At 40.5% G+C, this 12,148-nt stretch overlaps 1 protein-coding gene and 1 non-coding gene across 2 annotated transcripts in view; both read right to left on the bottom strand.

The window, feature by feature from the left end:
* Utrn (utrophin) overlaps positions 1 to 12,148 on the bottom strand; it is a gene marked incomplete in the record, with an annotated part of 557,450 nt that overhangs the window by 373,031 nt on the left and 172,271 nt on the right. The window contains 4 exon segments of the mRNA XM_029561956.1: positions 6,000 to 6,212; positions 7,155 to 7,300; positions 9,941 to 10,121; positions 10,599 to 10,840. Coding sequence (XP_029417816.1) covers positions 6,000 to 6,212; positions 7,155 to 7,300; positions 9,941 to 10,121; positions 10,599 to 10,840 — 782 coding nt within the window.
* Positions 121 to 191, bottom strand: LOC115069760. Its single transcript, XR_003848993.1, has one exon. It is a non-coding gene; the product is annotated as a small nucleolar RNA SNORD19 (small nucleolar RNA).

A 12,148-nucleotide genomic window follows, 5' to 3' on the forward strand; every position in this document is an offset into this window, starting at 1 on the left:
CAGATAAACCTTACCTAGACATATATTTCTTGATCTGCTATATATAATTTGTCAGTACATTGTTGGAATAATACGGTTCCCTCTGGTTTTTAAAACTAGCTAGGCATTTCTTTTCTTTCTTTTTTTTTTTAAGTCAGAGTTTGATCTTATCAGTCTTCAGTGAGACTGTTCAGATATTTTCTTCATGCCTTAAGATTTATTTTTCTTAATGGCAGGGTTGTTTCATGTGTATATGTGCGCACACATACACACATATGCAAGTTATCAGTAAATTTCTAATATAACTGCAAAAATTAGACTTTAAGTCCTATTCTAAAATAGTAACCATCTCTCATTTCTATTTTTACTCACAAATATTCAAGAAAAGATGAAATTACTGATAATATAGTATTTGGAGGAACTCAAAAATATTGAATATTCTACTTTGGAATGATCAAAATTTTTAAATTGACCAGCCCTACTGAAAGCCTCTTGAATGGTCGACACCCTGATGCTGGGCCAAAGAAAAAGAATGCAAAGTCAATAAAACAGTTATTCCACCTCACCTCAGTTCCTCTCCTGAAGACAGAATGAGAGCATTTTAAAGCCTAGTAACTCTGGACATAAGAGATAGAGAGTCTAAGGTATGCAGCAGCCTCTCACACTTGATGAGACCTAAATTCCTAGCATTTCATCTTGCTCCTCCCCCATCTCTCGGAATGCCCACAGCCAGAAAAAGAACTGCAAAAACAGAATTAACATAGTAATTTAAAGCAGTAGGATTCCCATTCTGTTCAGTTTGTAGAACTCAGGAACTCCCACTTGTAGTGACATTCCTTGTGTCTTTCATAAATATTAAAAGCCTGCTGAACATACTATCTTGAAAAGGCATTCCGTCACTGTAGTGAGGCAAAGCATGACAGTACCACTGTGTCTAAAACTATGTTCTGAAATCTGGGCCAAGGAATGTACCACTATTCCCTGGAGTACAGTAAAATGTGCTTAAAATGGTGGGGGGGGTGGCACTTCTAACTTCTAATTATTATATCAGGTGGATGTTCCCCAGAAAGGTTAAATCAGTTAAATACTAGTTTTATTCTTCCATAGTTTTACCCTGAAATTCTTCCCAAAATAACTTCAAAACCTGCTTGGTTAATGGCACTAAGCCCCTGCATGTCCCTTTCCACATTCTGTGTGAGAACACATTTGTTTATGAAGGGTGTCTGACTTTGAACAACTAAAGGGAGAGGACTGACCACACAGTTGTGCTGATATAGAGGATCACCAGGTTTTTAGACCGTGCAGCCAACCTCACTAGTACCTACAGAGCAATCATTCAGATCTCACTTCCATACTTACTGGGTACCAAACAGAGTCCAATCCTCAAACACTCATGCCCTGCTGGAAGGACAAATACACAGTTCTAACCAAGATAAAACTCTACAGGGAGCATCTACATGTGTTTGGTGCTGAGCAGGGCTGGAGACACTATGGCAGAAACTTGTTCTCAAAGAATCAGCCAAAAGAGGGTGCAAGTAGGTGACATGTCCAGAGAAAGGCAACAGTCCAGGGTAGTCCTCTGCTGGCCTGACACAGCTCACAGAGAGGTCATGGGTAGTCTGGGCAACAAAGGAACAGGGGTTATGAGATGGGGGTGCAAGTGCTTAATTTTGGTCTGGTAAAGATAACCAGACATTATGCAGATGTCTGACTGAGGCATCAGTGTGGAAGATGAATTCCAGTGGAAAAAGATGGGAGGTAGGAGCTGAATATAAGAAGAGAGGAATGGTGGGAAGTAGGCTGCAGGAGAACCAGTGCAAGGAGGGAAGGGCCAAGGGCTGAGCTGACAGAGCCAGGAGGTACACTCAGAGAGAGACTCAGGATTTCCCAGATACATCCTACACTGCGAGGGATTCTGAGTAGGGGGAGGGAAATGATACAAAATGCATCACAGTCCCAGTAATAGCCAAAGAAATTACTTCTGAGGAAAATAAAAAACAGCTGAGAAAAAGTGGTCTCTTGGAATTTTATTTGGTCCCCATGATTCATAAGAAAATCCTGGCAATCAAATCAATAACAAACAAACAAGCAAAAATACCTGTTTCATATATTTTCAAAGATCTTGCTGCTTGGAAGGAGTGCAATGGTTTGTAACAGCACCCAAACCATTTCAGTTTTTAAAGACAGCAGAGACACAATTTAAGAATACAGGTGCACCTAATACTGAGTAAGAACACAGAGGTCTATCGTCAGCCTGTATAAGAGGAGTGAGCTGTGTAAACAAAGGAGATGGTATCAAATGAATGCCAACAGAATAAGAGGCAACTCCAGTCCACACACAAACAAGTATCACAGAATTGGAGAAAGAAAGATTAAGTAAGCACATTAAGAAAACTAACTCAAAGTTTTAAAGTTCTGAATTCATGAAAGGCAGTATCATTATTATTGCTATTATTTTTGTTGTTGATTTTTTTGAGGCAGGGTGTCCCTGTAGCCCCAGCTGGTCTGGAACTCACTATATAGACCAGGCTGAGCTCGATCTCACAGAGATCTGCCTACCTCTCCCTGCCCAGTGCTGGAATTAACAGTATGCACCACCATGCCTGGCTGCTGAAAAGTAATATTTTAAGTACTGGGTTTCATTCTCCAAGCTCTGTGCTATGCTAGCTATTGAAATGTCCCTCACCAGAATCCAAAAGAGTTTGTTCTATAATATAGGAAAAAAAAAAACAAAAAACAGATTCAAATGAGCAGTATTGTTGGACTTTATGTACATTGGATACATTAACCATGAATATTAGCTGTCATCGCCAGGGCAGAAAATGGAATTGGGAATTGGAATTCTGTTGGCACAGAATATTTCTATATTATTCAGTATCTGTACAGTAACACTCTTCACGTATTACTTATACAAACGGAAAAAATGCATTTAAAGATAAACAATTTCACCAGGCATGGTGGCACAGGCCGTTAACACCAGCACTTGGGAGGCAGAGGCAGGTGGATCTCTTGAGTTTAAGGCCAGCCTGGTCTCCATAGTGAATCCAGGCCAGCTGTGGCTACCAAAAAAAAAAAAAGGACAAGCAATTTCACTACTTTGTCCCTAAGAAATTCTATATAAATTTTCTCTGAATCTAAAGCCTACTGGGGCACATGCCTTAAAGAAATAGAACATAAAGGACTAAAACATACATCAGGACATCAAAAAGAGAGGACACCCTGCAAATATTTAGTGTAATTATCTATAACTGTGGAGGGAAACTTCCAAGTTTTCCCACATGAATTCTAGAGTGAATTAACAAGCAATTCCTTTGAAACAAATAAGCCAGCAAGAGTGGCCTTTAAAATTAAAATAATAAACGTGTTTGCTTAAAGAAGTTGTATAATTATGGGGCTGGAGAGTTGGCTCAGCAGTTAAGAACATTTGCTGTTCTTCCAGAGAATCCAGGTTCAATTCGTAGCACCCACATGGTGGCTAACAACTGTCTATAACTCCAGTTCCAGGGAATCCAGTACCCTCTTCTGGCCTCTGAAGACACTGTACAACATGGGAGCATTTACACATATGCAGGCAAAACAATTACATACATAAAATTTTTTTAAAAGTAATAATAAAATATTTTTTAAAGTTCTACATTAAAGAAAGAATACAAACAATGTCAGCTAACCCACTAAAAAACCCAAATAAGTAAGTAAATAAATAGGACAGTACTATAACAAATATCTTAATATCAAGATCCATGTGTTTGATGGAGAATATTTTTTTGATGGATCCATGTGTTTGATGGAGAATACTTTTTTTCTTTTTTTTTTTGGTCTTTTTGAGACAAGGTCTTCCTGTAGCCCCAGCTGTCCTGGAACTCACTATGTAGACCAGGCTAGCCTTGAACTCACAGAGATCCATCTGCCTCTAGAGGCCTCTCCAGTGCTGGGATTAAAGGTGTGTGCCACCACGCCCAGCTTATATTTAATACTTTTAGAACATTCTCCAACTGACCACTTTTTAAGTGCTTCAATTTTCTAAATTAGTGAAAGAATGCACTAAAATCAAAAACTAGAATACTATAAGCCCAGGACTCTCTTTAGTATCTTAGAAGGATGTCTATTCTCTTGAAATGTCATATTAAAATACTGTCACCACAGTCTTAGTTATCTTTAACTATCAACTTGACAGTCTAAAATCACCCAAGAATGAAATCTCAGTTGAGGGATTTCCCAGACCAGACTGGCTAACGTGTATGTCTGTGGGGAATTGTCTTGATTGTTAACTGACATAGACACAGGAGGGCCCAGCCCACTGTAGACGACTCCATTGCCTGGGCAGGTGATCCTAGGCTGAAAAAGAAAGCAGCTAAGCATGGGTCTGGGAGCAAGGCCAGCAAGCAGCCCTCCTCCATGGTTTCTGCTTCAAGTTCTTACTTGTTTCTGCCCCAACTTCCCTCAGCAATGGACTGTGTCTAGAAGTATAAGACACATAAACCCTTTCCTCCCCTAGATGCTTTTGGTCAGAGTATTTTATTGTAGCAAGAGAAAGAAAACTAGAACTCATAAATGTAGTTTACTTTAGTTTATGAATTACACATGAATTCTCCTAACTATACCTAAGATTTAAATTTGAAAAGATGGAAATAGATCATCCAGGATGGCTCAACCTTGAACTATGGAGACTTGGGGCTAGGTAATTCTGCTTCCATGAGGGCCTACCTGTGTGTTATAGACTGGCTACCTGCATCCTTGGCTTCTACCCTTCAAATGTCACCTGCCTCTCATCCCCAGGGCAGTGACAGTCAGAAATGTCTCCACGCTAACAAGTGTCTTATTGTGGGTAAAATCACTGTTGATTGAAAATCACTGATAATCCAATGCCAGGACCATTACCAAATTTTTTGGAATTACAGACAAAGACAACTCTCATTTATAAAATTGTAATATATGTGTGTTTTGTGAGTATAGCCGAAGGTTGCCAGGGTTACTCATTCATAGTAGAAACACTGAGGTATAGAGCTGGGTTACCTCAATAGACAGAATGCTTGTCTAGCATGCACAAGGCCTGTGTTCAATCCCCAGCAATGCATAAAAAAACCAGATGTGGTGGCGCACACCTGTGATCCTCGCACTTGAAAGTGAAGACATGAGGATCAGAAGCCCAAGATTATCTTCAGCTACATAACAAATTGAAGACCAGCCTGGGCTATAGCACCCCACAAACACCCTCCCCCCGCCAAACAGGGTCAAGGATCCTACTCTCTGTGACTAACTGGACAACTTCTACCACTACAAGTAGTTACCACTAGCTAATCACCAATCCATATGTCCCCCATAACAAAACCCTATTTTGAGGGACTAGAGAGATGGCTCAGTGGTTAAGAGCACTGGTTGCTCTTGCAGAAGACCTGGGTTCAAGTCCCAGCACCCATATGGCAGCTAACAACTGTCTGTAACTCCAGTTCCAAGGGATGCAACATCTTCTTCTGACTTCCACAGGCACTCAAGGACACAGGTGCACTAACACACATGCAGGCAACACACTTGTACACATTAAAAAAAAAAAAAATCAGTAAAATATTTGTTTTTAAAAAACCCTATTTTGCTGGGTGTGGTGGCACACACCTTCAGCACTGGAGAGGCCTCTAGAGGCAGATGGATCTCTGTGAGTTCAAGGCCAGCCTGGTCTACATAGTAAGTTCCAGGACAGCTGGGGCTACAGGGAGACCCTAAAAAAACAAAAAAAAAAAAAAAAAAAAAAAAAAACCTATTTTGACCATTATTATGCAGTTTTCTCTTCAAGGTCCAGTTCACCACTACCAAAAAGCCATGTTCACAAGCAAAGAAAGACATGAGCTTGCCAGTATATCAAAAGTATGTCTTTGATAAGAAAATTATAAATCCTAACTTAAGCACATAATAAATGGGGCACCAGAAAGAATGCAAAAGAGTCAAAAAGCAAATATTCAAGTCTTATACAATAATTACCATCTACCCTGGAACAAACTTTAACTTCTGTAAGCCTGTGGATTTACCTCAAAAGCTCTGAGTCTGGAGGTAACGTCTTCTAGCAAATGTAAGTCTTTGGAAACGGTGGCTTTTATTTTATTCCATTTTCCTTGGGCCTCATCAAATTCTTGTTTATACACTCTTTCTACATCAGGAAGCACATTTTTTTCTAAAGCCTTTGTTTCCTCTGAAAGTTTATGTAATATAGGTTTTTGATTCTCAAGGATTTCATCAAGGGCCTAGAAAAAGTTTCAAAAGATTAAACACATACAACAAAATATCTGTAGACTTAATGATAAGAACTATATAGGGGAAAAAGGGAGGAACTCAAGACAAAACAAATAGGCATAATCAAAAAACTTAAAATGTCCCTTCATGAGCTGTGTGTATATGACATAATGTATTCTCTACATTGAAAATTCACTGAAATAGTAAATCCAGTGTGGGTCAAGGTCAAAAATTAATCTCTTATCTGGTGGATTACTGGACAGCCTTAAGGCCACTCAAAAAAAGCAACCAAAACTTTTTCAAGATAAAATTATCCAGCTTGGCATGGGTGGCTAAAGCAGTCATCTCAGCACTGGGGATGGTGAAGCAGGAGGATTGCTGTCAGTTCAAGGCCTGCCTGCACTATGGAATGAAGCCCTGACTCCAAAAAACAAGCAAGAGGGGCTGGAGAGATGGCTCAGCAGTTAAGAGCACTGGATGCTGTTGCAGAGAATCCAGGTTCAATTCCCAGCACCCACATGACAGGTAACAACATCTGTAACTCCAGTTCCAGGGGATCTGATGCCCTCTTCTGGTCTCCAGGGGCACTGCATGTCACACAGGTGCACTTACATACATGTAGGCAAAACATATTTCCACATAAAAATAAATTTTTTAAAATGTTTACATAGTAACCAAAAATGGGCAATTTTTGATACCACTGAAAAGCTACTGTGAAATATGTAACATGACAGCCAGGCATGGTGGCACATGCCTTTACTCCCAGAAGGCAGAGGCAAGTAGACTATGTGAGATCAAGGCTAGCCTGGTCAAGTTCCAGGCCAGTTGAGGCTATAGGGAGACCTTGTCTCAAAACAAAAACAAAAAAAACAAAAGAAAAACACAAACAAACAAAATCAAATATGCACCATGAACTATCAGAAATGTTAGGAGAGCTCTCAAACATAAATTACCTTTTTTTCTTGCAGGGCCTTCTCCATCTTTGTGAGGTCATCAAGGGTATTCAGAGATGTCTGGGCCTGATTGTCTGTCTTGTTTAGCATCTCTTTCAGTGTGTTCAATGTGTCCAAATAAGCAGGTGTAGGTTGGCTCTTCAGTTCTGGTTATTTAAAAATACTTAACTTAGCCAGGCGTGGTGGCACATACCTTTAATCCCAGCACTTGGGAGGCAGAGGCAGGTGTATCTCTGTGAGTTCAAGGCCAGCCTGGTCTACACAGTGAGTTCCAGGACAGCTGGGACTACAGGGAGACCCTGCCTCAAAAAAAAAAAAAAATACTTAACTTAGAGAAAACATTAGGAATTCAACACTGCTACCATTGGCACCATTAATCTACGTATCAGGAGATTCCAATGGGTAAAAAATTAGACGCTATGATAACAACTGAAAAGAATCTCCGCTGCCTAATAAAACAGGCCATTCCTCTGGCATTTCTAACAAACAGACAATGGCTTCATTCCTGGTACACAGACTTCAGAAATACGAACTCACTAGCATTTTTCTTCATTTTATCATGATGAAATGTCCCTCCGAAGCACTAAGGACAACATTCCTTTTGTCCCACATAATCTCCTCTTCCCCAACTATGACACAAAGAATAAAAAGAAACCAAGACCCCTCCATCCGTCTTCCTGCAAGCTCATGAACCCGCACAAACTATGCAGGAACACTACAGCCCGCTGTATAAACCCCACACAAGAATCATTTGTACAGAAAGGAAATGAGCTGCATTTAAAGCACCAAGAGGTGAAATCAAGTAGCAGCACAAGTTAAACTGCCTGCCGATCCTTGGGAAAACTGAAAACATGCCTAGTGCCAGGAAGTTGATAAAGAAGTCCACACAGGTTTTTATGTCACACTGCAAGTGAACTGACTTCTATGGGCAAACTAACTCCATGACAGCCAACTTCACATTCAGAAGACAACATGACACATTTGCCTAACATGCACACATGCACATTCTTAATGTCCGCACATAATGCACAATAGGTAAAGTAAGGGACTGGCGATGTCCACAGCTTTTGAGTATACACAATCCATAATAATCTAATGCAGCAGCTGAAGAGTGGAAACATATAACATAGACAAGCTTTCAAAATCCTTAGCAGTTAGCATCCCAACACCAGCTTTATCTGAAAGGAATAAGGTCATTCAGTTGTTTTGTTTGTTTGTTTTTGGGGGGGGGTGTTGTTGCTGTTTTGTTTTTCAGATTCTGGAAGAACAAATCAATTTATTTCTTTCAAAAGAAGGGATGGTACTGCTATAACCTTAACCACCTTGGGTAAAGAGAAGTTAGTGATCATATTGTTTAGTCTTACTAGGAATGAGCAAAAGAAAGGAGCAATAGTTTCTCTTTCAAAATCTCTGTAAAGCCTGGGCACATCTTTAATCCCGGTGCTCAGGAGGCAGAGGCAGGCAGATCTCTGTGAGTTTCGGGCCAGCCTGGTCTACATAGTGAGTTCCAGGCCAGCTTGGGCTACAAAATGAGATCCTATCTTTAGAAAAAAAATTGCAAGTAATTGGACAGATCTAGAAATTGTTATACTAAGTGAAGTAACACAGACTCAGAAAAACAAAAGATGTATGTTCTCCCTCATTTGTGGATCCTAGCATCAAATCCTTATAAACACAGATTATTAAAGAGTTACACCACTAGTCACACACAGAGATTCTCTGTAAATTGCCCAAGCCTAAGTGGCCCATCTGGGATGCAAGCTCTATACCTAAGACTCACAGAACATAGAACAAGGGACAAAGAAAACACAATGCATATTTCAATTCTCCTCAATGAAGCTCCTTCATGAAACAGAAGGCCAGGACCACAAAAGGCCACAAATGACCGAAACACAGAGAATAAGAGTCAGAAGAGTGTGGGTCCTTGGTCCAACCACCCAGGGCTCAGGGACCATTGCAGAAGAGGGGGCTGAAAGATTGTAAGAGCCAGAGGAGGTCCAGAGACATACAGAAATAGTACTGCAGGCACCTAGGACCCTTCTCATACAAACCTACAGCAATGGTGTCAGAATGCATAAGATCCATGCAAACTTAGGCAGACAAAAACCCAGCAGAACTGTGGAAATGAACAGCAAGCCCCAATCTTAGTCGAAGAATTATTGGCAGCTGATTACTGCTGGCCAAGGAAGAGCTGGTCTTCTTGAAGGGAGAGACTCTAGATAGGCTGACTAAACCCTGGTGGATGAACTTGCACTAAGGGACATCTGGGGACACTACTTTACATAATAGGCCTTAAAACAAATGACAGAATGTATAAACTACAGTGGGGGGCTATGGGAGGGTGCCAAAGGGGAGGGGGCATAAAGATGATTTTATGTATGAAAAACACAAAAATTCAATTTAAAAAGGTTTTTTTTTAATTTCTAAAAGGGCTTGGAGTGTAGCTTATCTATACAGCACTTACCTAGCATACACAAGGCCCCGGGTTCATCCTCAACACAACAAAAGGTATATATATATATATATGTGCGTGTGTGTGTGTGTGTGTGTGTTCTCAAACAATCATCATATCCTATTTATATTTATACAACCAAGCATGAGCACAGGAAATAGTTTGAATATACTTTACGACAGATACTTGAGACAGGTGCAGAGGAAAACAGAGTGAAGACAGAACAAAACACAAACACACTAAGAGTCTAAATGTTAGGAGCAGCTTTTCAATGAAGGCAAACTGAGAGGAGAGAGAGATGGTAAAATGCCTGCAGAAGAAAGCTAAGATTTACCCGTCTCGAGTTGTCGTTGACGATCCCCAAGGTCCTTCTGTACAGCCTGGTAGTGACTTAGAAAGTCATCAAAACCCTGCTGGACAAAACCTGGGGCAGAAGGTTGAGACTTCAGGGATGAGCAGCTTGCGAGCACTATCTCAATTCTGGGATGGAGGCCGAGGAGCTCTGTCAGCTCCCTCTAAGGAAGAAAGAAATACAGTCACTTCACTCCATGAAGATATCTCCAGACAGGAAGTTAAGAAAAAAAATGAACTTAAAGCTCATGATACAAGATACATACATCCTACTGGGCTATGGACATGGCTTGGTGGAAGAATACTCACTATGCAAGCATGAGGACCTGAGTGTGCATGCCCAGCACTCACATAAAAAGTTAGGCATGACCATATGTACCTGTAACCCCAGTACTGTGGAGAGCAGAGCTGGGAAGAGAGCTGGGGCTTGCCAGCCACCAGCCTAGCTCCAGGTTGGTGAAAAACCACATCGCAAAGGAATGTGATGGGCTGTGATAGAGCAGGACATCCAACGTCCTCCTCTGGCCTCCATGGGAACATGCACTTACACCACACACACTCACACACAGAGAATGACATATCCTCTTTATATATGAAACCCAGCACAAAAGCTCATGTGCCCCGGGAGGTTGTTGCCCTACCTGGCAGGATTCCTTTAAGCTTGACAAGGACTGCCCAGGGGATTCGGAGATGGCTGTGTCCTGAAGCCACTTCTCTTTCCTTTTGACGATCGTCTCAAGGGCATCAAGCTGCTTAAAATAAGCATTCATATCTTCCTGAAGCTGAATCTTTCTTGCCAGATCTTCCAGCTGCTGAGATACAGTCTTCCACTCTGATAAAACCCTTTCCAGAACATTTTTTATTTCTTCAGTTGAAAGACCTTCTACACAAACAGAAAAACAAGCAGACACTTCATCTAGTATTACCAAAAGTGTTTGGAATTAGTCCTGGACGCTCTAACATACTGAAAAATGAGACACTGTCACACATAATGGCACAATGGCCATTCCCTTAAGTCCCTTCTACCACAACAACTAAGAATTATGATGATGCATTTAAGATTATTAGATCTGTTTCAACATCTTGTTCCAACGAGGGTAGGGGGAGCCTAAAAGAGCAGCTTGAGTGTGCTGCGTGATCGCAAAAGACACTTAAATAGAACATCAGCCACTCCTCTTCCATAGAATGAACATTTCCATGCTTGACATGCTACCACTCTGTTTGCTTACAGTTTCATTCAGGGACATAAAATCAAATGTCTGAATTTGTCCAAAGCTCTGACATAAGAACATATGCACTCCACCATAAGAATTTTTTAAAAAAAGAGCCAACAAGCAAAACTAAGAAGCAGCTTAAGTCTGTGGTGACCAAACCACAGGGTTGAATCAATTATATAACAGATAAGAACCCCTTTGCCAGGAGGCAACCAAGTACAAGTAGGAATGTTAAGTCAGGAGCCAGGCCCAAGAAGCATCAGCAAGCCTACTAGACATACTGACTGAGACTGAGAAATACAAAAAATATCAAAACAGTGATAAGAGTATACCTACTTCAGAGACACATCCCCCAAATACTATCATTTTTATTATGGCAGTCTTATAACGTTTACATTTATTAACTGATTTATTTATTTATTTTTATGTGTATGCACACATGTAGATGCACATGTGCCAAAGTGCAAGTGTGGGTCAGAGGACAACCTCTGGTTCCCACCTTCCACCATGTGGGTTTCAGGGGTGGAACTTGGTCAATCAGGTTTGGCAGCAAGTGCCTTTACCCACTGAGCCATCTCACTGGCCAATGGAAATCTCATGATTTTTGTCTCATATTTTGTAAAGGCGGAGAATGATTCTAAAAATGATAATTATATATAATAATAGGCCCTTCCATATTCCTTCTTGTGGTATAAAATACCATCAAATCTTTTAAAATGAGTATGAGGAAACAAAACTCGCAATGGAATCTATATTTGAAGGATACGTAGGTTGAAAGGATGGGCTTAGCATTTTCATAATTTGAGTAGGAAAGCAGTAAAACAAGTCTTCTCTGTAAACATATATGATCGAAATCCATAGTAATGAGGGTTCAAACTAGAAAAATGTCATGGCAAACAACAGGTCACTTCTGTTCCACAGACAATACAACTTCAGAAATTTCTATAGCACACTGCATCCAGTGGAAAGTAGAAATA

The sequence above is a fragment of the Nannospalax galili genome, unplaced genomic scaffold (assembly GCF_000622305.1).
Source record: "Nannospalax galili isolate Female #2095 unplaced genomic scaffold, S.galili_v1.0 scaffold154, whole genome shotgun sequence".
Taxonomy (NCBI): domain Eukaryota; kingdom Metazoa; phylum Chordata; class Mammalia; order Rodentia; family Spalacidae; genus Nannospalax; species Nannospalax galili.